General features: G+C 40.9%; 1 protein-coding gene and 1 pseudogene across 8 annotated transcripts in view; both read right to left on the bottom strand.

Moving 5' to 3' along the window:
* Positions 1-1,926: 1,926 nt before the first annotated feature.
* Positions 1,927-4,153, bottom strand: LOC117081377 (annotated as a pseudogene).
* JHY (junctional cadherin complex regulator) overlaps positions 3,903-23,029 on the bottom strand; it is a 72,285-nt gene continuing 53,158 nt past the window's right edge. For 6 of the 8 annotated variants that reach the window (XM_033204346.1, XM_033204340.1, XM_033204342.1 and 3 more), the window contains 4 exons: positions 17,401-17,692; positions 7,073-7,153; positions 6,159-6,287; positions 3,903-4,379 (listed from right to left, as the gene is read on the bottom strand). In XM_033204346.1, coding sequence (XP_033060237.1) covers positions 4,182-4,379; positions 6,159-6,287; positions 7,073-7,153; positions 17,401-17,692 — 700 coding nt within the window. In that variant the 3' untranslated portion in view covers positions 3,903-4,181. Of the gene's footprint in view, positions 4,380-4,420; positions 5,536-6,158; positions 6,288-7,072; positions 7,154-17,400; positions 17,693-23,029 lie in introns of those variants that run through there. The other 2 variants (XM_033204348.1, XM_033204345.1) reach the window with 2 other exon arrangements.

The following is a 23,029-nucleotide window of genomic DNA, read 5'->3' as shown; positions in this document are numbered from 1 at the left end:
GAGTTGCCTGGGAGGTAAGAATCCTGTGAAATGTTGTTTGACGGGAACTGAATCACTTAAGCTGCTTCAGCTAAGTTTGGGTTCTTGACAGTAGGTGTGAAAGTGAAGGATTTAACAATGATTAAGCTAAGAGAAAAACAGTATGGGAAGTTTTTGAAATGTTCTGGAAAAAAAAAGAAAATAAATAGTGTCTCTTTTATGGGTCATTTTCTAAGTTTGAGTTGCTTTATATGTGTATTCTAATTTTATCAATGTAGTAAAGAGTTGGCAGATTGTACATGCTAAAAAAGTATTAGGTACATAGTAATGCATATTTCTAAAAACTGAACTTGGTGGAAATTCAGGTCCAAAATAGAAATTCATAGCAACTATATGTTGCTTCTCCACACAGAGAAACAAGGACAACCTCCTTCCATAGACAAATAAACAGTATATTCCTGGTGTTGAAGGATGGGAGATTCAGACCTGGCTACCCTCCCATTACTCTCAGTAGGACTGATGGACTCCTGAGTCATGTAGCCTTTCTCTTCACCTCCATTTCCTCTTCTGAAAAACTGGCAGTTGAATGTGATAAACTCTTTCCAAGCTCTAAATTCTTTTAAGATATTCTAATACAAATGGAATATTTAAAAATTTTTACCCTGTCCCTTTAAATATGAATATCTCTATATGCATTCTTTTCCTCTTCCAGATTAAGTTAGAATTTAAGGCCATTTCGGAAACAATTAATGAAGGTTACTCATTCTACTTCATATTTCTAGAAATGTCTTCCTGCACCCAGAAGGGGCCTCTTCTCTTACAAATACATTTTAGGAGCATTTTGGCCTGTGATTTTCCTGAGTCTAATGCCTCATATATTACATTTTCCAAATCTCACTGAAACATGATTCACCAGTTTTCTGTTTATCTTCAGATACTTGTTACTTTGCAGACTCTCAATTCTAACTGCTTTCAGTTTTAAGAGAAGGTTTCGTATGGGCACCTTTTATGCTACATTCCAGTGCATGTAAAATATATACAATATAGGAGTAAATTTCCAAAGCTAGTCCTTACATGTATTGATAAACAGATTTGCCCCAAATTGATGTTCAAAATATCCACTTCTGGATATGCCTATCTGAAAATGTAATGTCCATCTAATATAAGGAAGAAAGTAAAAAAATTAAACCCTCCAGTAATTATTTTAAGTCTGGGAATTCTTGCAATATTAAAAAAGATTAAAAAACTAAAAAATATGTATTAACATTTGTATTGAGTAGTAAACTATGGAATGCTTTTGTCTTATCTATTTGTGTGTGTGTGTGAAAACACACATCTGACAATATTTTAAGATATTTGTGATGGTAAGATGGCCAGCAAATTTATATACTTGGAGTAAGGAGCTTTGATAAAGTGTGTCTCTCAGAGCTGCCTGCATCAGGTGTTTCTGGACTTGTTGGAGGGTTTCTAACTAATGTCTTGATGCTCTCTTAGAACATTAGGATTTGTTCTATCTGAGCAGGCACAGCCAGATGTACCTTCATTTTTTTCAACTTTATTTCTTTATTTATTTGTGTTTCATTCAATTGTCACTTTATTGCAAGATGGTAGAATTAATTACAAATTTAAACTATAACCTGGTAATCTTGAGTCAGGCACCAAGATTTAATAAAGGCAAACCACTTATTCAAAAGCTATCTTAGGGCCAGGTGTAGTAGCTAATGCCTGTAATCCCAGCACTTTGAAGGCCAAGGTGGGTGGATCACCTGAGATCAGGAGCTCGAGACCAGCCTGATCAACATGGCGAAACACTGTCTCTGCCAAAAGTATAAAAATTAGCCAGGCGTGGTAGTGCACGCCTGCAATCCCAGCTATTCGGGAGGCTGAGACAGGAGAATCGCTTGAATCCAGGGGGTGGAGTTTGCAGTGAGCTGAGATTGTGCCACTGCACTCCAGCCTGGGCGACAGAGCGGGAGTCCATCTAAAAACAACAACAACAACAACAACAAAACAATAAAAAAAGTGATCATGGAACAACTCAAATGCCGAGTAAGAAAGATGGGAAACATCTGACTGGCCAACAGATTGAGTTCTCTCAGTATAGTGAATAAATGTTTCATTTTTAGGAGATAGAAACTATCTACTTCAGTAGAGGTCAATACAGAAAGATTTTGCCACATAGACTAGTTTCCATTTAGTCAGTCAACCGTTTCTGGCTGTCTCAATTGGTATAGATACATTTACATAACTGGCTGTGCATGAACCTTCTTTGCCAACAGGTAGGTCCCAAATGCACTTGGCAATTGTCTCCTTTTCCTGCTGTGCAGAGATGCTCTGCACCACTGGTTCTCTACCCAATTTATCATGTGCTCTTGTTCCTTTCAACGTATCATGTTCTGCACAGATATATGAAAGTCCAGGCGATTCTTTACTTCCTTATACACTCTATGCAGTCATTCCCAGTAAGTAACCTCCAAAGCCATAGCAATGTTATTCCTCTGCACATCAAAAAGGTAATGGGCTTCTGAACCAGTGAGCGCTGTGACTTCTCCAAATCAATTGCATCCTGGATTTGTTTGATGGAAGCCTGCTTCACCTCTTCTAGTTTGGGCAGTGTCTGGCTCATTGAGTTTATAAGCAGATTCTCCAATAGAGGCACCATATATTTAAATTACATAAAGTAATCCTGGCCGGGCGCGGTGGCTCAAGCCTGTACTCCCAGCACTTTGGGAGGCCGAGGCGGGTGGATCACGAGGTCAGGAGATCGAGACCCTCCTGGCTAACACGGTGAAATCCCGTCTCTACTAAAAATACAAAAAATTAACCGGGCGTGGTGGCGGGCGCCTGTAGTCCCAGCTACTCGGAGGCTGAGGCGGGAGAATGGCGGGAACTCGGGAGGCGGAGCTTGCAGTGAGCCGAGATCGCGCCACTGCACTCCAGCCTGGGCGACACAGCGAGACTCCGTCTCAAAAAAAAAAAAAAAAAAAAAGTCATCCTACTATTGATATAGTAGAGACGGTCTCTGTGGTAATCGTGTATTTCTTTGGATAAAGCATACAAGATAAGCCCATTTTGGAGCACATAGTGTCCTGTTATACTGCTTTTAGGATAAAGAAATTGGAAGAATTCCTCAGGGATCAGCCCAAAATGAACTTTTCCTCTATAGGAAAAGGAAGGAAGAGGGGGTAGAGGGGCAAGGAGTCGCTGCCCTGTGTGAAAGGTCCTTGTTGCCTGCAATACTCCTGGACCTAGGAAAACTGCCTTCTACAGAGAGGAGGCCACTGTGGCAGTGGCAGAAAGTGCCACCCAGGACAGCATGGTCAGCGAAGACACAGGCAGCCAGCTGTCTTAACACCCCTGAGACCCCGACCAGACAATGTGTCAGGGCAGTAACCTTTTGTTGCTGTTGTTGAGACAGAGTCTTGCTCTGTTGCCCAGGCTGGAGTGGAGTGGCACAATCTTGGCTCACTGTGACCCCTGCCTCCTGGGTTCAAGCGATTCTCGTGCCTCAGCCTACTGAGTACCTGGGACTATAGACATGCACCACTACGCCTAGCTAATTTTTGTATGTTTAGTAGAGATGGGGTTTCACCATGTTGCCCAGGCTGGTCTCAAACTCCTGGCCTCAAGCAATTCACCTGCCTCAGCTTCTCAAAGTGCTGGGATTACAGGCGTGAGCCACCGTGCCCGGCCTCAACTTTATATATATATAAGCCCTTTGCCAAACTTGGAGATTTTAGTAACATTTTGAAATGTTATCACAAAATTTACGGATGACTGAGTTCATTTTAGGAGAAATTGAAATGTTTATACTTGTTTTTCTTACTAGGAAGGTAAGAGAGAAACACAGCTACATTTATTTCTGGGTAACTTTAAGGTTTCCATTATGCTAAGGAACGGGGTAGAGATTAAGAAGTCAAAAGATCAATATAAAACCAAAAGCTTTATTCTCTAGTTATTATTCAGTTTCAATTCTAACTGATTTGAAAATAAATAATTAAAAAAATTTTCTTTCTAGAAAGTAAAATATGGCACCATAATCCAATTGGGCCTCATATTTTAAATCCTGCAGAAAGCAAGCACGGACTGCAGATAGATGATAATAATAAGCCATCACTCTCAACGCAGAGAAGGTGGTTGGCGTTTCTTTTCTCCGCGTCCATTCCTGGACCATTTTTGGTCTCCTTCCTATCAAATGTTGTCTATACGATGTGAAGGACTTTGAAAGCAGCCACAGCCTGTTTTTCCCTTTCGTGTCTGTTCTGCAGTATTTCCAGCCGTGAGATTTCAGGTAAACTTTCTTCTTTCCCAGCATAGGTTGGGTTTTTTTGTTCCTTTGATGCTTGATGAGTCAGATTTGATGGTTTGGGTTTGGGGATGGTCTTAGCGTATTCCAAAGCCTAAATGCATAAAGATGAAATTTTATTTGAAATGCGAAGTGAGCCTGGATTCCTTAAATTAAATCTAGGAAATGTTTGTTTATAATATAAATGGAGACTATCACTATAACTTACTAAGACATTGGTGGAAATGGAGATCAAATAATGCAATATATCACACAGTTTAAACAAAATATATTGGCCCCAAAACAATATATTGTGGAAAAAAAGGAGTTGAAGAATAATACATACAGTTGTGTCCTTTGGATGCTTTTGTCATAAAACTGAGTTCCCTTCAAGTGTTCCTTCTTATGTGTTTGGTCTACTTGGTTTCTGGAAGTCTTAGTAAAACCAAACTTCTATTAAGGAGATATTAATAGACCTTTCTATCCAAAGAAGACTTGTTACAGCTTGAGACCAAAGACATCACTGTAGTTTACATACACTTGAGCGCCCATCATTATACCAGCTATTCTTGTTCCTAGGATCTAGAAAGTATTTGAGGTTGAAGTTTTTTTCTTTCTATAGCAATCTAGATGCTGAAAAACGCAGTCTTTTTCTCAGTGATGTCAGTTCTGAAAGGCATTACAATAAAAACGAGATCACTAAATATGATTTCTAAACCTGCTTTTATAACAGTTTTGCATTTTAGTAAGAGATTGTTGATAGCTGAAATACAAATGGATTGTACGCTTTCAGTCCTGCAAGAGGGAAAAAAACCTCTAAAACGTAGAAAGGAAAAGTCTAGACTTCTCAGTGCATGTAGGTGAAAGTTACACATATTTCTAATTATAGGTTTGTTGCCTTGAAACACTTCATGAAAAAATAAGGGATTGGAGAAAAAAGAAAAAGTAGCACCGTAGAAACTCAATCAAGTGGACTGAGGTCTTCAAGGTCTGAGGAAGAAAGGCAATAAATAGAAAATATGATGGTCTGTGAAAGAGAACATGAAGTACAAATTCCTGCAGGCACCAAAGGATCTCTTGTTCCTTGTGCAAAGGGTCCCGTGTCCTTACAGGGACTGGATAGATCAATTGAGGCAGAGACTTGTACTGCAAAGCTCTGTGTACATATTTCATTCACATCACAACTGATGGTTGATGCCATCTGAGAGGCAGAACATTCTGTATTCCATGAAATAATTTTTCTTCAATAGAGGAACCTATATATTACAATCCTTACGGAAAGTGTAGGGGAATGAAGTTGAGAGAAACAATGATTATATGTCTTTTCTTTGACCTATAAGCAGCAAGAAGACAACAACTTCCTTAAAGTTTATTTAATGATACAAAATAAAATTGATGATGAAGCTTGCTCATTTAAGAAATCACATGATTATTTAATTTTTATGTGTGACAAATTTAAAATACTGTTCTTGGAAGAAAAGACGTGGAGACAATCACTTCCATAAAAATAAAGGTTAACTTTACAGCATCGTGTGTGTGTGTATGTGTGTGTGTGTGTGTGTATGTCGGTGTGTCACTATTCCATTGCTATTTGTGAATGATGGGTAGCTACAGGAACGGAAGTAGTTAAAATATCTCCTGTGTTCCAAAAAACATGGGCAGGTTTTTCTTAAGTTACAAGAAAACAGGTTGGGTGTGTTGGCTCTGCCTGTAATCCCAGCACTTTGGGCTTAGTTGGGAGGATAGCTTGAGCCCAGGAGTTTATGACCATCCTGGGCAAGACAGCAAGACCCTGTTTCTAATAAAAAAAAAAAAAAAAAAAAAAAAGAGCGGTAATAAAAGTTTCCTTTTAATTCTGATTGAAAAAATAAATGCCTTGTTGAGAATTTCTTACCTTCTGCCGAGGGATAGCAGATTTATTCTGTGCTTTTTCTGTTTGTGGTTTTGATAGAACGGATAGTGTCTTCATGTTGTACTCCTTGACTTGTTTTGCATATTCCTTTCGGTGTATTAATTTTTGCGTCTGTTCGGAGAAACAAAGTTATGATGAATCCAGGTGCTGCTATTTCTCTCTGCTCTCTATTTAAAGTGATGCCCTGGTTTCGGTATACTGGGCATATCTTATCAGCTGTACAGGAGAAATGGGATCACCTAGAGTAAGGTGGCAGCAGTGAAATGGTTAAGTTAATTGTTTCTCCTTGAAATAGTCTCTCTGTGAGGAGGCACATCACTGCAATAGCACGCCCAGTATGCCCTTAACAGGGGCTAAATCACATTCAGAACCTTCTTTGTTGCATTTACCCAATTTATTTTCATTTTTGCTTCCAACTTTGAACTATACTCTCTTTTTATGCCTTGAGTGCAACTGCAGTTAAAACACATTAAATGAAGATCTCCTTTCACTAGAGGAAAGAGAATAAAGTGGATGCACTTTTCAGGGGCTGGGAAACTCTTCCTTTAAGTGTCTTCTCTGTAGCCACTCTTCACGATTATCAAGATAACTCTAGTGGGAAAGACCAACGACCACGTAACATACACATTTATTTTCATGTGCACGGGTCCCACTTTGCCGTGCAGACCTTCACAACTAACCGAAAGAGAGATACATATAACAACATGGGCTAAATATTTTTATTTTAAGGCAAGAGGCGTGTCCGGGTCTCTATATCAATGTTATTTCAGAAGGGTCTCTATTCCGAGTGAGACATTTGAATTAGGGCTTAATTCTGGAGGGTGTCTTCATACAGTTTCCTAACAGACAGATGGGCTGAGTCAGGTCTGGAAACACTGTATGTGCATCTCACTCACTTTGTCTCTGATGGACTCAAAGTCAGGTCCGAGGCCTCCAAGCTTCACGTCTCTTTTCTGATAACCTTTCAGCTTGGTGTTCTAAAAATACAACCACAGAAACAGTTTCTTTTAAGGACTTATGTGTCCCCCTACTCCTACCACTCCGAAAGGTGTCATAGCCACATAAAGTAAGAAGGAAAATAATGAAAGCCTGTGTGCACTGTCAGAGAATGGCTGCATTTCCTGACAATTCTTCCATTTTAGTGGTAGTTATTGGTAATAGTCTCTTTGGTAATTTGTAGCTGGTTAGCTAACGTGTTTTCACTTTTCCACTTCTGCAATAAAGAAACTTGAAATTCTGAAATTACAAATAAAAGTTTTCAAGCTAGTGATGTCCTGTTTTCTTATGAATGTTTTTTATTTTAATTTTTTTGGAGATACCTGATTTTGCTATGTTGCCCAGGCTGGTCTTGAACTCCTGAGCTTAAGTGATCCTCCCACCTCAGCCTCTTGAGTCGCTAGGATTACAGATGTGAGCCACTTCACCTGGCCCTTGCTATTAACGTTTTTAACACAACATATATGTTATTACTTTGCCACTGCTCCTATTACCATTTTGTCCAGTCTTAGACAGTTTGCTGAGCCAAATAACTTCCCTGGAAGAAAGCATCTAAACGCATCAGATAAACACAGTGCTTCAAAAAGAGAATACCCTGTCCAATGACGTCACAGCATTATCTGTTAGAGACACTACAGAAGACAAGAAGGACCAACCTTTCAAGTTTTGCTATTGATTATTGGGGGAAAAAGATAATTTTAAGGGAAAAACAATTATAATCCATTTATAATATTCAAAAGAAAAGTAAGCGTTTGAGAGTCTTGGCAAGACTCACTAAGAAACTCATTTTGTTCAGTCAGTGTGATTTCAGATATGTTGAAGGGTACACAGAATTTAATATGACAACTCTTGTTAGTATTGCCTATTTAAAAGGATGGACAGCAAGAAAGTGAAGCAACTGACTGATTAGATCATGGCACCTGAGCACAATAATAGCCAGGAAAAACCCTAATATTCTACTGCCTGTCTGTCCCCGATAGATTAAGATATTCCCCAAACCACTGCTTTCAAAATTAAAACTGAAGTTTAGGCTGGGCATGGTGACTCACGCCTGTAATCCCAGCACTTTGGGAGGCTGAAGTGAGCAGATCACCTGAGGTTAGAAGTTCGAGACCAGCCTGGTGAGGGTGAAACCCTGTCCCTACTAAAAATACAAAAATTAGGCAGGCGTGGTGGCAGGCACCTGTAATCCCAGCTACTCGGGGGGCTGAGGCAGGAGAATCGCTTGAACCCGGGAGGCGGAGGTTGCAGTGAGCCAAGATCGCACCACTGCACTCCAGCCTAGGTTGACAGAGCAAGACTCTGTTTCAAGAAAAAAAAAACGAAAAAAAAAACAAAAAAAAAACACAAAAAATCCCCTGAAGTTTAGACTCGCTACTTCCCCTTACAGGGAACTCACATCCTTTTGAAATTTCAGTTTGTTAATTAATTTGGCTTCCTTTTTGGGAAGGATGGGAAAGACAATATAAAAGAGGTGGTTGGATGACAGTAGTTTCTTAAGGCACATGTAAGTTACTGCTTAAAATGGAGACAAATTCGCCACATTGAAGAAGCAGCTGTCGTGTACCTAACTGTGGATGTTAGTCCCTGTCTATATGTTAATGACAAAGCACAGGATTTTTATCAATTTTGAAATCTCCTGTTAATTATTCCATTTTTAAAATTTTATCTATTTATTTAGTTTGAGGCCAGGTTATGAGACTGTCTAATTTTTGCACTTTTGGTAGAGATGGGGTTTCACCACGTTGGCCAAGCTGGTTTCAAACTCCTGGCCTCAAGTGATCCAGCCACCTCGGCCTCCCAAAATGCTGGGATTACAGGTCTGAGCCACCGCGACCAGCTGCGCTCCTGTTAATTATTAAGTCCTAAGATATACATCTAAGTCGCCCTTTTCTAAGACAAAACTTAGCAGAGATAGTCCAGAGACTTAATATAGGACATTTTCTCATATTAGATATAATTATTGCATATAACTCTCCAATCTTAAAAATGAACTTGTATAAACACACTGTATCAACCACTACAAGAACATGTCCTGCTCACGGTGGTCTACTGAGTACCCAGAGTCATCCCAATTCACTTCTCCACTGCCACTTCCCACTGTCGATGTTCAAAAGACAAACATTCTCCAGCACTGACTCCTCAGCACTGAGCTCTTGCCCATGAAGTCTAAGCAAAAGTTTGTTGGGTACAGTGTATATTCTGGAAAGCTTTAAGGCTGTGGTAGCCCCTTCCTCTTCTTTTTTTCTTGGCTCAAATAAGGATGTGATTCCTGGAGCTGGAGCTGCAGCAGCAATTTTGTAGCCAGGGAAAAAAAAGAATCACAACAATACTGGTTCTGATATTCTGAGCTGTGGAACCACCAGTGCTAGCAATCACTTACTTGTGGATTAATTGTATGTAAGAAGAATGAACTCATATTTCAGAAATCACTGTAAATGGTAATTGTGTTACTTGCACACTGAAGGCAATATTCCTAACATCTCAGCACTTTCATGTTGCATTAATAATTTAAAAGGGCCAAGATGACGGGCTATATGGGCAACACTTCTACACTGCAAGGATTCCAAGTTTTGTAAATAGAATTTGCCCCATTAGAATGTTAAACATTTATGGTCAGTACTCTAATTCTAATTCTAAAAAGTGAAACAAGATTCTTAAGGAAGGCTTTGGACTAAAATCATTAAAAAATTAGTAACATTAAAGTATGCAGAAGACGCATTGTTCATTGAAGGGTATTTCAAAGTCATCCATCTCCTTTAAGAAAACAGAAGTCACCACTCAGCACAACCACGAGAGCTGCTGCCTCTCCATTATATCTGTCTGTTCATACTTTTATACAATTGTCCATTCACTATGAATTCTTAGTTTTTTCATTTCATTTCTTTTTTTTCTTTCTTTCTTTTTTTTTTTTTTTTGAGATGGAGTGTCACTCTGTCATCCAGGCTAGAGTACAATGGTGCGATCTCGGCTCACTGCAACTTCCACCTCCCAGTTTCAAGCGATTCTCCTGCCTCAGCCTCCCAAGTAGTTGGGATTACAGGCGCCCACCACCACGTCTGGCTAATTTTTGTATTTTTAGTAGAGGCAGGGTTTCACCATGTTGGCCAGGCTGGTCTCGAACTCCTGACCTCAGGTGATCCGCCAGCCTGGGCCTCCCAAAGTACTGGGATTACAGGGGTGAGCCACCACGCCCAGCCTAAATTCTTTTTTTTTTTTTTTTTTTTTTTTTTTTTTTTTTTGAGGCGGAGTCTCGCTCTGTCGCCCCGGCTGGAGTGCAGTGGCCGGATCTCAGCTCACTGCAAGCTCCGCCTCCCGGGTTTACGCCATTCTCCTGCCTCAGCCTCCCGAGTAGCTGGGACTACAGGCGCCCGCCACCTCGCCCGGCTAGTTTTTGTATTTTTAGTAGAGACGGGGTTTCACCGTGTTAGCCAGGAGGGTCTCGATCTCCTGACCTCATGATCCGCCCGTCTCGGCCTCCCAAAGTGCTGGGATTACAGGCTTGAGCCACCGCGCCCGGCGCCCAGCCTAAATTCTTATTTTTTCTAAGCATTTTAGTACTACAGTACCTTTTTCTGTCAGTATATATATTTTTTAATGTGAGTTTTATGCATAACATTCTATCATCTAGTTTTGTGGGACTGTTTATTCCTCTAAATGTTGAACATTTAAGCTGTCCTAGGTTAAGCACTGTTTTTCTGGGCTACTTGATTATTTCTTTGAGATAAGTTAATAGCAGTAGAATTATTGAAATAAAATGAATATGTTTAAGGCCATCAATTAATTAGCAATGGAGCCATAAGATCGCTCTTTTCGTCCAAACCTTGATTATACTGGGTATTATCACATTTTAAAACCTTTACCAATGTTCAGTGGGTAAATGAACTCAGACAACTTATATTTCACAATTGAAAATTTGTTCTTTCTCTCACATATGCCATCTGTATGGCTGTTTTGCAGTCACTAAATTACTATCTATTTGCCAAAGTAAACCAATAATTAAAAGGAAGGAAAAAAACGCCTGCTCATGTCCAAGTTGTAAATCCAATTTGTCCAAAGGTGATGAGAAAGAAATGATCAGTGCTCACAAATCACATCCTAAGTCTGAAGCAGCTTAACTTCTAATCATTCCACTGGCTTACAAAAGACACATTGTGAAGCATGAATAATTGCCCAGTGCTCTCCAGCCACAGTTCTTACTATCACCTACAATAAACATGTTGGCTATCACAGAAAAACAGAGCCAGGGTCTAGTACTACACCTCCATATGAAGGGACAGAGTGTGGCCCAAAGGGTGATCTCCAAGTGCTGCTGATCCCTCTACAGGATGGATGAAGTCCTTATAGCAAAGGGACTTTTCTCAAGGGATGGTGATGGCTCCTAACGGAGTTTGTTCTGGGTGACTGGCAATGAAAAATCTTGGATTTACTTAAGGTTGGCGCAAGTAATCTTGATTTGTTCTCAGAGGTGCAGTTTTGTTTGATCTCTCTCCATCAAAAGTCTTTTTAGCAGCTTATAGAGATATAACTCACATACCACAAAATTTACCCACTCGAAGTTGTACAATACAATGGTTTTCAGTATATTCACCAAGTTGTGTAAACATCACCACATTCCAATGTTAGAACATTTTCATCACCCTGAAAAGAAATCCTGTCCCCATTAGCAGTCACTCCCTTTGCCCCCTCCACCTCCAGCCCTAGGCAACCACTAATCTACTTTCTGGCTCCTCAAAAGTCTTTTATAGTAAAAATAATCCCCCAGAATTCACTTTGATTTATCTCTCCATGGCTGTTACAAGACTAAAAGGTCATAGTAGCACAATATTAAAAAAAAAAAAAAAGTAAATCAACAATGATAGTCTTGTTAAGTCTCCAAACACAAGGGGAACAAATCGGAAAATGCAGGCATGCTCTCAACCAATCCCTGATGAGATTTGCTGCTGGTCTTTGCATAAGACACACACGAGCTGGCATCGACCGAGTCTGGCACCATCTGAGGATTGTTAAGGCCAGACCAGCCCCTCTGCACTGGTGTTCACACTTGATCGCTTTAGTAGACGATGGCATAGGACTTTCCTGATGCAAGGTTTGTACCAGGAATTAACCACAGTTCTTCTCAAGACAGCAGAGTTTTTAATTGCAAACTTGGGACACAGTGTGCCCTGATTGGAAATGACATTGACTGTTCTGTTTCAACTCTGAAAGGTGGTACCCTGCTGGGGGGCCACTGCAGAGCTATTCTCCAGAAAATTCCTCAGATGTGTAAGTGTGAGAAAGTTACTGAAAAACACGAGAAAAAACAATGCCTCAAATACTGTGGAACAGCAAGTGAAGGAAATTTGCTCTGCAGTTGCTAAACTTAATCCAAATAAACCCCTTCTTAGAAGCAGTCAAGCAGCAATGCCCAGATTGTCTGTGACACCAACACATGAGTTAATTACTTCAGCTCAGCAGAGTTAGCTGTCAGCAAACTCCTGAAGCAGTCATTTCGTGGTGGGTTGCGACAGATATTTTTATGCCGTTTGTCATCCGTTGATCCCTGACTGCCTGATGTCTAGATTTCATGGCATGGACAATGCCTGGCATTCAGAACTCAGTTACAACAGAACTGTCAGGAGAAGAGGAAGGGTGCTTGGGCCTATTATCTTTACAAATCCTCAAAGTTTTAATGTGATTCGGGGCAATTCCCTTGGAAACCAAAAGATTTGATGTGACCAGCAAATGGCCATGACCTGGATAATGATCCCCTCTGTCTGGTGCCTTGACTACCTGCTGTCCTATACAAATAGCTCATTTCTAAGTCATTTTAGCTTCTGGAATATCTTAAAGGACAAAGAGCACTTCTGTGAATTTGTCAGATGTAAGCTGAAGGTGCTGGATTGAGAAAATGGATATATAGATTGTAACATTCCTGATAGAAAGCAGGAAGGGGGATGTTCCCAGTTGGAAAGATGGCTGGGAAGGCAGCAACTGCAAATTTTCCTTCCTCTCCCCTGACCTCCCAAGCGCTTAGATTTCTGGTGACACACACTGTCGTCGGAGTACTTTCCTCTATTTTTCTCCGTGAAACATAAATTCAATCAACTAAAAGAAGGGGAAAGGGAAAGGAAACTAACATTTAGTTGATATCTCTTCTTTGCTAGGGACTAAGCTATGGTTTTAATACATTATTTCACTTAATATCACACCAAATCTACAAAAAGAAAGAATAATTCTGCAGATGAAGAAAAGAGGGCTCAGGTGCATTAATAACTTGTCCAAGTCATAAGAGATACTAGGAACAGAGATGAGAACCTAGGAATGAATGGGTCCATGGCTTCCTCTAAATCTTGCCGAGTGAGAATTGAGCTCAAAAGCTTGCATTTTCAGCAACAACACATCATTGGCAAGAACCCTAACCTAGAAGATTCCCTTGTGAGCTAGTGTGTTTGAGCTACATTTAGGCCCTGGTAACCTATATGTACTGCAGTGAACAGGCTGTCCTCACCTCGAAAATGTGTTCTGAATACATATCCCTGTAGAAATAATACGGATGATGTGCAGCTTCCTAGTCAAGTCTTCAAAACCTACTTTAGTCACAAAACTCTTGAAAACAGTACTAATAATACCTTACAGCCTAACTACCATATAATGATGTTTCGGTGGAAAAAGAAGTTACCTGTGATTAAAAAAACACATTTGTGACTGGGCGCAGTGGCTCACACCTATAATTCCAGCAATTTGGGAGGCCAAGGCAGGTGGATGATCTGAGGTCAGGAGTTCGAGACCAGCCTGGCCAACATAGTGAAACCCCATCTCTACTAAAAATACAAAAATCAGCCGGGCGTGGTGGCGCGTGCCTGTAATCCCAGCTACTCAGGAGGCTGAAGCAGGAGAATCACTTGAACTCAGGAGGTGGAGGTTGCAGTGAGCCGAGATTGCTTCACTGCATTCCAGCCTGGGCGACGAAACGAGATTCTATATCAAAAAAAGAAAAGAAAAAAGAAACACCTTTCTCCTTATTTACAGCAGAACCGGGGATTCTCCCAGCTCCAAGTCACTAGTTGTGGATTCCACAGTGTGGGCACGGATGGGGTCCTGTCCCCAGTAGACGGGAAGACATGAGAGGGTGAAGTTGGAATGAGGAGTTCAAAGAGCCTCCAGGAGTGGGTATGTGAAGGAGCTGGGGTAAGAACTCTAGGATTGTGAGCTGAAGACCTGCGGTACACAGATGGGCTCAAGATGGGAGCTGCAGGATTGGGCTGGGGTCATATCTCAGCCCCAAGACATCCTCCTTTTCTTCTCGTTAGTACCTCTCGCTGCCTGTTCCAAGCCAGCTTCCCCTTCTCTTTGAGGCCACCCCTTATCTTTTTCTCTAAAGGCTCCACTTGAGGATCCACAGACTTCCTAATCTCATCACCTTCTGGGATGTCTTACATCTGCCCTGCACACCATAGCCAGAGCTGCCTTTCTAAAATACAAATCCAACCATGTTTAAAAGTCCTCCATGATCCCCCCTGGCCTACAGAAAAAGTACTTCTTTGAATGGAAAACGAGATCCTGTAAGACCTGGCCCCTATTCACCACTCTGCTCCCATCTTTCAACACTCCTTGCCTCCCAGGTTTAGTCACAAGGACCTGAAATGCTCTCATCCCCAGCATGCACCATGTTACAGCTTCAGCACCTCTGTTCGTGCTGGTACTCCCGCCTGAATTGCTCTTGAAGTCTTTTTTTTTTTTTTTTTTGAGATGGAGTCTTGCTCTGTCGCCCAGGCTGGAGTGCAGTGGTGCGATCTTGGCTCACTGCAACCTCTGCCTCCCGGGTTCAAGCAATTCTCCTGCCTCAGCCTCCCAAGTAGCTGGGACTACAGGCACCTGCCACCACACCCGGTTAATTTTTGTATTTTTAGTAGGGATGGGGTTTCACCATATTGGTGAGGCTGGTCTCGAACTCCTGACCTTGTGATCCACCTGCCTCAGCCTCCCAAAGTGCTGGGATTACAGGCATAAGCCACCGTGCCCGGTCTGCTCTTGCAGTCTTCTTTGCCAATTCTTCACCACTCTCTAAGACTTAGTTCTGAATTATCTTCTGAAGCTTTGCCTGAACCCCAGGTCAGGATATCAGTTTTCCTTTATGTTCCTCTGTGCTCCCCATGCATGCCTACATTATTATTACCATTTTTATTATTAATTAATATCATTATTTGTTTTTTGTTTACAACATTATACTGCAACATAATAAGCATTTACATATCTGCCTTCCCAACATAGGCATGTAGAAATCATCATTATTATTATTATCGAGACAGAGTTTCACTCTTGTTACCCAGACTGGAGTGAAATGCTGCAATCTCGGCTCACTGCAACCTCCCTCTCCCGGGTTCAAGTGATTCTCCTGCCTCAGCCTCCCCAGTAGCTGAGAATACAGGCGCCCACTACCATGCCCGGCTAATTTTTGTATTTTAGTAGAGACGGAGTTTCACCATGTTGTCCAAGCTGGTCTCGAACTCCTGACCTCAGGTGATCCACCCACCTCGGCCTCCCAAAGTGCTGGGATTACAGGCATGAGCCACCGCACCCAGCCTAGAAATTATTTAATAACAAACTGAATTCAACTTAGAAATCATTTGCTTAATTCCTCTCAGGTTGTCTCAGAGTAGAGACCCTTCTGGACTGAGGCACCCATTTCCCCAGACGCCGGGAGTGTTGTCTGCTGAGGGCTCACAGCTGAGTTCCTCCCTAAACACTGCCTCAGTCACGCGGAGCTGCTGTGCCCAAAGTCACCACCCTTCCCCAGGGGCAGTCACTATCCAATGGCAGGCCGGCATGGGAGAACAAAAGCCTGGGCCCCTTGCCTTTGAAGGGCCATCCCAACTTTAGAACCCTCAGAACCGTGGCCAAGGCTACTGCTGTGTCTGCATCACAGCCCATTTCTGCCCAGCCCTGCTTCCCTCACCCCCTTAAAGGGGAGGTTCCCAAGGGTGCTCCACTATAGACCTCCTGCATGCACATCTCCATTTCAGTCTGTTCCCTGAAAACGCAACTCACCACAGGCTTATTGCTTTCAACCAGGGCTTTCCCTGTTGCCTGTAAAACAGAATGCATTTTCTAGCTTTTTCCTTATTATTTGACACTGGAAGCAAGTGACCTTTCCTGAGGGCTTTTTATTGCCAGTGACAGAAGAGAAATACACAGGACATGAAAAGTCTCCTTCCGGCCGGGCGCGGTGGCTCAAGCCTGTAATCCCAGCACTTTGGGAGGCCGAGACGGGCGGATCACGAGGTCAGGAGATCGAGACCATCCTGGCTAACATGGTGAAACCCCGTCTCTACTTAAAAAAAATACAAAAAACTAGCCGGGCGAGGTGGCGGGCGCCTGTAGTCCCAGCTACTCGGGAGGCTGAGGCAGGAGAATGGCATAAACTTGGGAGGCGGAGCTTGCAGTGAGCTGAGATCCAGCCACTGCACTCCAGCCTGGGTGACAGAGCAAGACTCCGTCTCAAAAAAAAAAAAAAAAAAAAAAAAGAAAAGTCTCCTTCCTACGCTCCTTCATTTCTTACTGAAAACATTCTACTTTGGGCCTCCAATTTTACTTGTTAAATCATGTAGGCCCTAAGAGAAAAGATTTAAGTGCACCAAGATGCTAGTAATGGTGAATTTGAGACAAAGAACTCAGTAAAGGTCAGCTAACGTTTGAGAGGAAAGTTCAATCACTGGCCAGCCCAGGCATTTTACTGCAGAAGTTGGGGTGAGATTAGGGCCAAGATGAGTTCTCACGGTGGCGGATGGTGGGAAAAATGCAGTGGCAACAAGCGCTTTCACTCACTCAACCCCACTTTCCCTGCTTTTTAAGATATGAGAATGAGCTGGGAAGAAATGATTTAATAACCGTGAAGACTCAGGTTAGCACGGGGTTTGGGGTGGAGTATGGAAGCTTTTCGGAGGAAGGGATGTTTCAGCTGGGGATGAAAGGAGTTTTGCCACTCTGCAAATGGAGACCTCTCGCCAAGATGACTTGAATAGGAGGGAGAAATGGGCATCCCTGGCAGCAACAACTTCTAGAAAGAAGGGGAGGGAAACCCCAGGGAGTAGCAGGGGCAGGAGCAAGAAACTCCTTAGGACTCTGGGCCACCCAGTGTGGCAGCAACTCAGTAATGACCATCCCTGTTCCAGGGCTATAATTAAATAAAGGTCCACCTGTATTCTCAAAATTGAAGGGTTACTTGGTAAAATGGTGCTTTTATTACCTTACTGCTGCTTCTTTTCTTATGCTTTTTTCCCTTTTCCAGTTGAAACAGATAGCCTTCAGAATTGCTACGGCTAATTTTCACTTGGTTTCTTTGGCTTCTCTCTGAACGGAGTTGGGATTCACTTTTTACCCTTGACAGTATAGGTGGAAGCGTGACGCTGGGTAAGGCCCCTTCACTGGGCTGCACGTCGGTCAGCTGCACCAAGGCTTGCTGATGCTGCTCCATTATCTGGGTGAGCCATGAATCTGGAGAAGCTCTAACGGGCTGGCTGTCAGAAGAATGGAATTTCCTTAATGAAAAAAAAAAGCACAAATCTATTAATAAAATCTGGATACATAAGACCTCTAGCATAAAAGTCTTTATGAACCAGTAACTTGACGTATTTATCACTCCCAAATCACATTAATGGCATTTAGCTTAATCTTTTCATGAATACATTAATTTCTTATTTATCTTAAACTGCTCCTCTTTTTCCTTTAGGATGGTCTACATTTCATTTAGAACTTTTGTTTAGTGCATTCAGAATAGAAAAACACCATTTTGAAAAGTCAAAGACCTTCCCACTGCAAAATACCTAGAAATGTTGCATTACATTAAACATCCTTTAAATACATAGTTGAATTGGTAACATAAATAGAAATCTCCAAAGACCAAAAGGAACAAAAGGAATAAAAACCAAAGCAGATTTTAGATTAGCTGAAGTTATAGCTTTCTTTACAAGAGTTTTGGGTCTACAGGTGTCAGTTTTAATAGTTAACGCCGGTATAGGACATGCAAGATCTTGTGCTGTGTGAGGCAGGGAGACTAACTAATGAGAACTAACTAACTAACTAACTAATGAGAACTAAGATCGTTGTAAGAAGACTATAACTTGAGGTGCTACATCCTCATCCTCAGTTAAAAGCTACATTCATTAAAAACCCATTCACCAGCCGTGAGAAACAATAAGCAAGTCTGTCTGTCTTGGTCTCTGGGCTCTGAATAGAAAAACAGAACAACCCCCACTCCCCACAAAAAGCCAACAGCAACAACAAGCTCTTGTGAATATCTATAGGACAATATTTGGATTTCACATTTACCTTACCCAAATAATCATGGAAATCCAACACGAAGAAACTAACATAAAAATGATCTTGGATGAGGGATACTTCTGTAGCATCTGGCAGAAGCAAGTATAAAGCTTCTCTGGAGAAATGCACTCCCACCCAAGCCTGCCTAGGTTTCCACAGGAAAGGTGGCTAAGTGTGAGTTCACAATCTAAGGTCCTTGCCCATAAGAGGAAATAATCTATCAAGTATGAGAGTCAGCAGACACACATGCACACACATCCAAATAGCAATAGCAGACTTCCAAGAGCTTCAGATAGAGAGATCCTAGATAACACTCATAAGGTCGTTTAAGATGAGTAAAGACACGAGAAAAGAAGTTAAGAACCCAAGAAACATATTTTAAAATCCTGTATTTTGGAAAAAGAACAGAGAGGTTTAATCAGAACCAAATAGAAATTCTAGACATGGAAAATATCATCATTGAAATTTAAAACTCAATGGATACATTAAAGAGCATATCTTGGACACAGGTAAACAGAGATTTATTACGCTGGAAAACTTATTTGAATAAATTTTTCAGAAAGAAACACTGAGAGATAAAAGATGTAAAATAAAAACAGTTTAAAAGGCATGAAGTCTAGAATAGACAATCTAATATACAGCTATTTGGGGTTCCTACAGGAGAAAATAGAGTAAATTTGAGACACATAATATTCAAAGGGAGCCAGGCGTGGTGGCTCACGCCTGTAATTCCAGCACTTTGGGAGGCCGAGGCGGGCGGATCATGAGGTCAAGAGATCGAGACCATCCTGGCCAACATGATGAAACCCAGTCTCTACTAAAAACACAAAAACTAGCTTGGCGTGGTGGTGCGTGCCTGTAGTCCCAGCTACTCGGGAGGCTGAGGCAGGAGAATCGTTTGAACCCAGTAGGTGGAGGTTGCAGTGAGCTGAGGTCACGCCACTGCACTCCAGCCTGGCGACAGAGTGAGACTCTTGTCTTGGAAAAAAAAAAAGAAGAACCAGTCAGATCTCCAGATCACCATCTCCATTTTGTGCACCTAGGCAACTGTCCCTTCCCTCTCTCCACAGCTCACTGGAGGTTTTCATTCTGAAGAAGCCAACGAGTCTCCTGCCTGTGAAGCACCAAGCACAGATAATAAATCTGACCACCAAGATAAAAGACCTAAAACTTACAGGAGGGCTTCCTATCAGATGACCCCCACAGATCATTCTATAGGTACTCAAAGTCAACAAGCACTGTCACTCACAGCTTCCAATAAGCTTTCTAGTCCCTCATACTTGATCATGGGAAGACAATCAAGCATTGCCAGACATCTGACACAAGCCATAAGGTGGAAGGCAGCAAAATAGGAGAAGAGAAACAAACATCACTGACAAAGACCTAGAGGAAAGATAAACAAAGGAGGGAATTAAAAACACTTAAAAATTCAGTCACAAGGGCCCTTACAGCTTATTTTGCCTTGTTGAAAATCTAAGAAGATGCTGAGAAAAAAGGATGTTGCATCCACGAACAAAAACATGAGGCTATAAAAAGAGGAACATTCAGAAACCAATAACAGAAACAACAACAAAAAAATCCTGTCGGAAATTAGCAAACATGATAGCAGTAGAAAGACTGGAAGCTAGGACTGAGAAACCCTCCCAGACAGTAGAACAAAATTACAAAGAAATGGAGAAGGAAAGAGAAAACAAAATCATAATAACAGTCCTGGAAAAACACATCTGAATCATAGGAGTTTCTAGAAAGAGCAAACAGAAAATGGTTGAATGGAACTACCCATAAAATGACTCAAGAAATTTTCCCAGAACTGAAGGTCATGTGTTTTCAGGTTTAAAAGCCCCAGCTCAATCTATGAAAATAGACCTATACGAAGGCACATTATTATGAAATTTCACTTCAGTAGAGAAAAAGAAAAGATCCTAAAGCTTCCACAAAACAAAACAAGTTATATATAAAGGATCAAGAATAAGGTGGCTTCAGATTTCTCAACAGCAACACTGGATGCAAGAAGGCAATTCTGAGGGACAATGATTTTCTTTCTTTCTTTTCTTTTTTTTTTTTTTTTTGAGACGGAGTCTTGTCCTGTCACCCAGGCTGGAGTGGGCGACATCACAATCTTGGCTCATCACAACCTCCACCTCCCGGGTTCATGCCATTCTCCTGCCTCAGCCTCCCGAGTAACTGGGATTACAGGTGCTTGCCACCATGGCCGGTTAATTTTTTGTATTTTTAGTAGAGACGGGGTTTCACTATTTTGGCCAGGCTGGTCTCAAACTCCTGACCTTGTGATCCACCCGCCTCAGCCTCCCAAAGTGCTGTGATTACAGGCGTGAGCCACCGTGCCCAGCCAATTTTCAATCAAGAATTCTACAATCCTCTGCCAAGCTACCAATCAGGGGCGAGGGCAGAAGAAAGATAATTTCAGCAAGATCTCAAAACACTTACTTCTCAAGCAGTGGAGGATTTTCTCTACCAAAATCAAACAGGAAACTAAGAAAGAGAACGGGGATGTAAAAAAACAGGAAGGAGAAGAGTGAAGAGAGTCTCCACGAGGACATGGAGATTCTCAAGGATAATATGAGCACAACAACAGCGGAATGCAGTCAGAAAACAAGTGTGGCACAAGACACTGGCACGCTGAGAACTGACCATCACCCTGTCCCCTGTCCTTAGACTACATTTTCAATCTGAAAAAAATCACCGGAAGGGGTGCTCAAACAAACTAAGGAAAATGTGAGATACTGAAAAGAGAATCCTATCAGAAGAAAGGCAAAGGGAATCCTCAGCAGGACAGCTGAGTAGCAAGTCTAGAAAGAGAAAGAAAGTAGTCTAGAAAGTCGAGCTCCGAGAAAGAGACAAGAATTGAGAAACTGCCAGATGTGGTTGTCCTTACGGAAACTTACACTAAGAGGCTACTCAAAAGTGTAGGATCAATTAACTATATGTACAGAGAAAATCAAGCAAAAGAAGCCCAGGAGGTTGAGGTTGCCAAAAAGATTAAAAAAAAAAAAAAGGAAACGAAAAGAGGGACATGATTATAGATATAATAAAGGTGGAATAATATTAAAGTTATTTAAATACTACAAAAAGTTTTATGACAGTACATTTTAAAGCTTAGCATAAAAGAAAAATATTTCCTAGAAAAATATAATTTATTAAACTGACTAAAGTGAAAACGAAAAGACTGCAAAGTCTTATAATGATTATAGTAAATGCATCAGGAGTTTAAAATCTGCTGACAAACAACAACAAAAAGCCAAATGAAACCCACTTATGGCCCAATAGTTTTAGAGGAAAATCCTATCAAACCTTCAAGTAACAGGTAAGGCCAATTGTATATAAAGTGTCCAGAGGATGCAAAAAGAGGAAACAGTCCTCAACTCATTTTATAAGGCTAGTATTTTCTTGATAATCCACCCAGTCAAGGCCACTGGCAGATAGGAAAATTATAAGCCAATCTCACTTCATGTATATGAAAATGTTAAATCTTAAACAAAGTGTTAACACATCAAATCAAGCAACTTATTAAAAATGCAGTATGACAAATTGGGTTAACCCTAGGAATAAAAGGATAGTGCGTCATCAGAAAATCTGGTAACATATTTCAGTACATTAAAGGATTAATGGAGAAATGTTTCAATAAGTGCAGAAAAAGTATTTGATAAAATCAAATACCCATTTATGTTGAAAGTTATTTGCAAACAGGAATAGGAGGAAATTTCCTGTCTATCATCTATCTATCTACCAAAAACTAAATATTACTTTTAATGGTAAAAGTGTTAGAAACAATCTTTCTAAAATCAAGAAAAAAAGACAAAGATGTCTCCTATTTATCACGATCTCTTCTAGGAAGCTAACTTTAAGCCTCATTGAATCTACATTCCATACCACCAAGTGTAGCACTTAAATGTTCTTTGATCACCTCACAAGGGAGTAATTGTCTTCCTACTTTGAAAGTAAGTTCCTTGAAGGGACCTCACACACCATACTTCTTTTGTACCTTGTATAGCATTTAGCACTGTAGCATTACATTCAGCATGTTAGGGATGTAGAAAGGATGGTTAATTGAAGTACACCAAGAAATGGTGCCTGAAGTAATTTTTAAAATAACTTTTATTCTCCTGTTTATAGAAGTTATACATCTACATTGTAGGGAACTTGAACTGTTCTGAAAATATAGAGAATAAATTTTTAAAATCCCAATCTCTCTTGCTACAGATAACTAGTATTGATGTTCTGGTGAATTTTTCTTCTTCTGTGCATATTTTAACACAGTAGAGCTCATACTCCCTAGATGTAATTTTTTTTCCACCAGTGTCATTCAACCCAAGGTGTCATTTTGTACCTTACTATTTTCTTCCTATAGAAGCATTTCCTCATAACCATAATTTTTAGTGGTTCCATGATACTAAATATCATAATTTACCTAAACATTCCCTATTGTTGGATTTTTAGGTCACTTCTATAAATGATTTTTTTTTTTGTATGTGCATATTTTTCTGTATTTTACATTATTTTCTCAGGATAGGCCAAGATAATGTTGGAGATCATTT

The sequence above is a fragment of the Trachypithecus francoisi genome, unplaced genomic scaffold (genome assembly GCF_009764315.1).
Source record: "Trachypithecus francoisi isolate TF-2019V2 unplaced genomic scaffold, Tfra_2.0 Lachesis_group8, whole genome shotgun sequence".
In the NCBI taxonomy this organism is placed as follows: domain Eukaryota; kingdom Metazoa; phylum Chordata; class Mammalia; order Primates; family Cercopithecidae; genus Trachypithecus; species Trachypithecus francoisi.
Note: the sequence above shows the minus strand (reverse complement) of the source record. Positions and strands in the feature narration are given on the sequence as shown.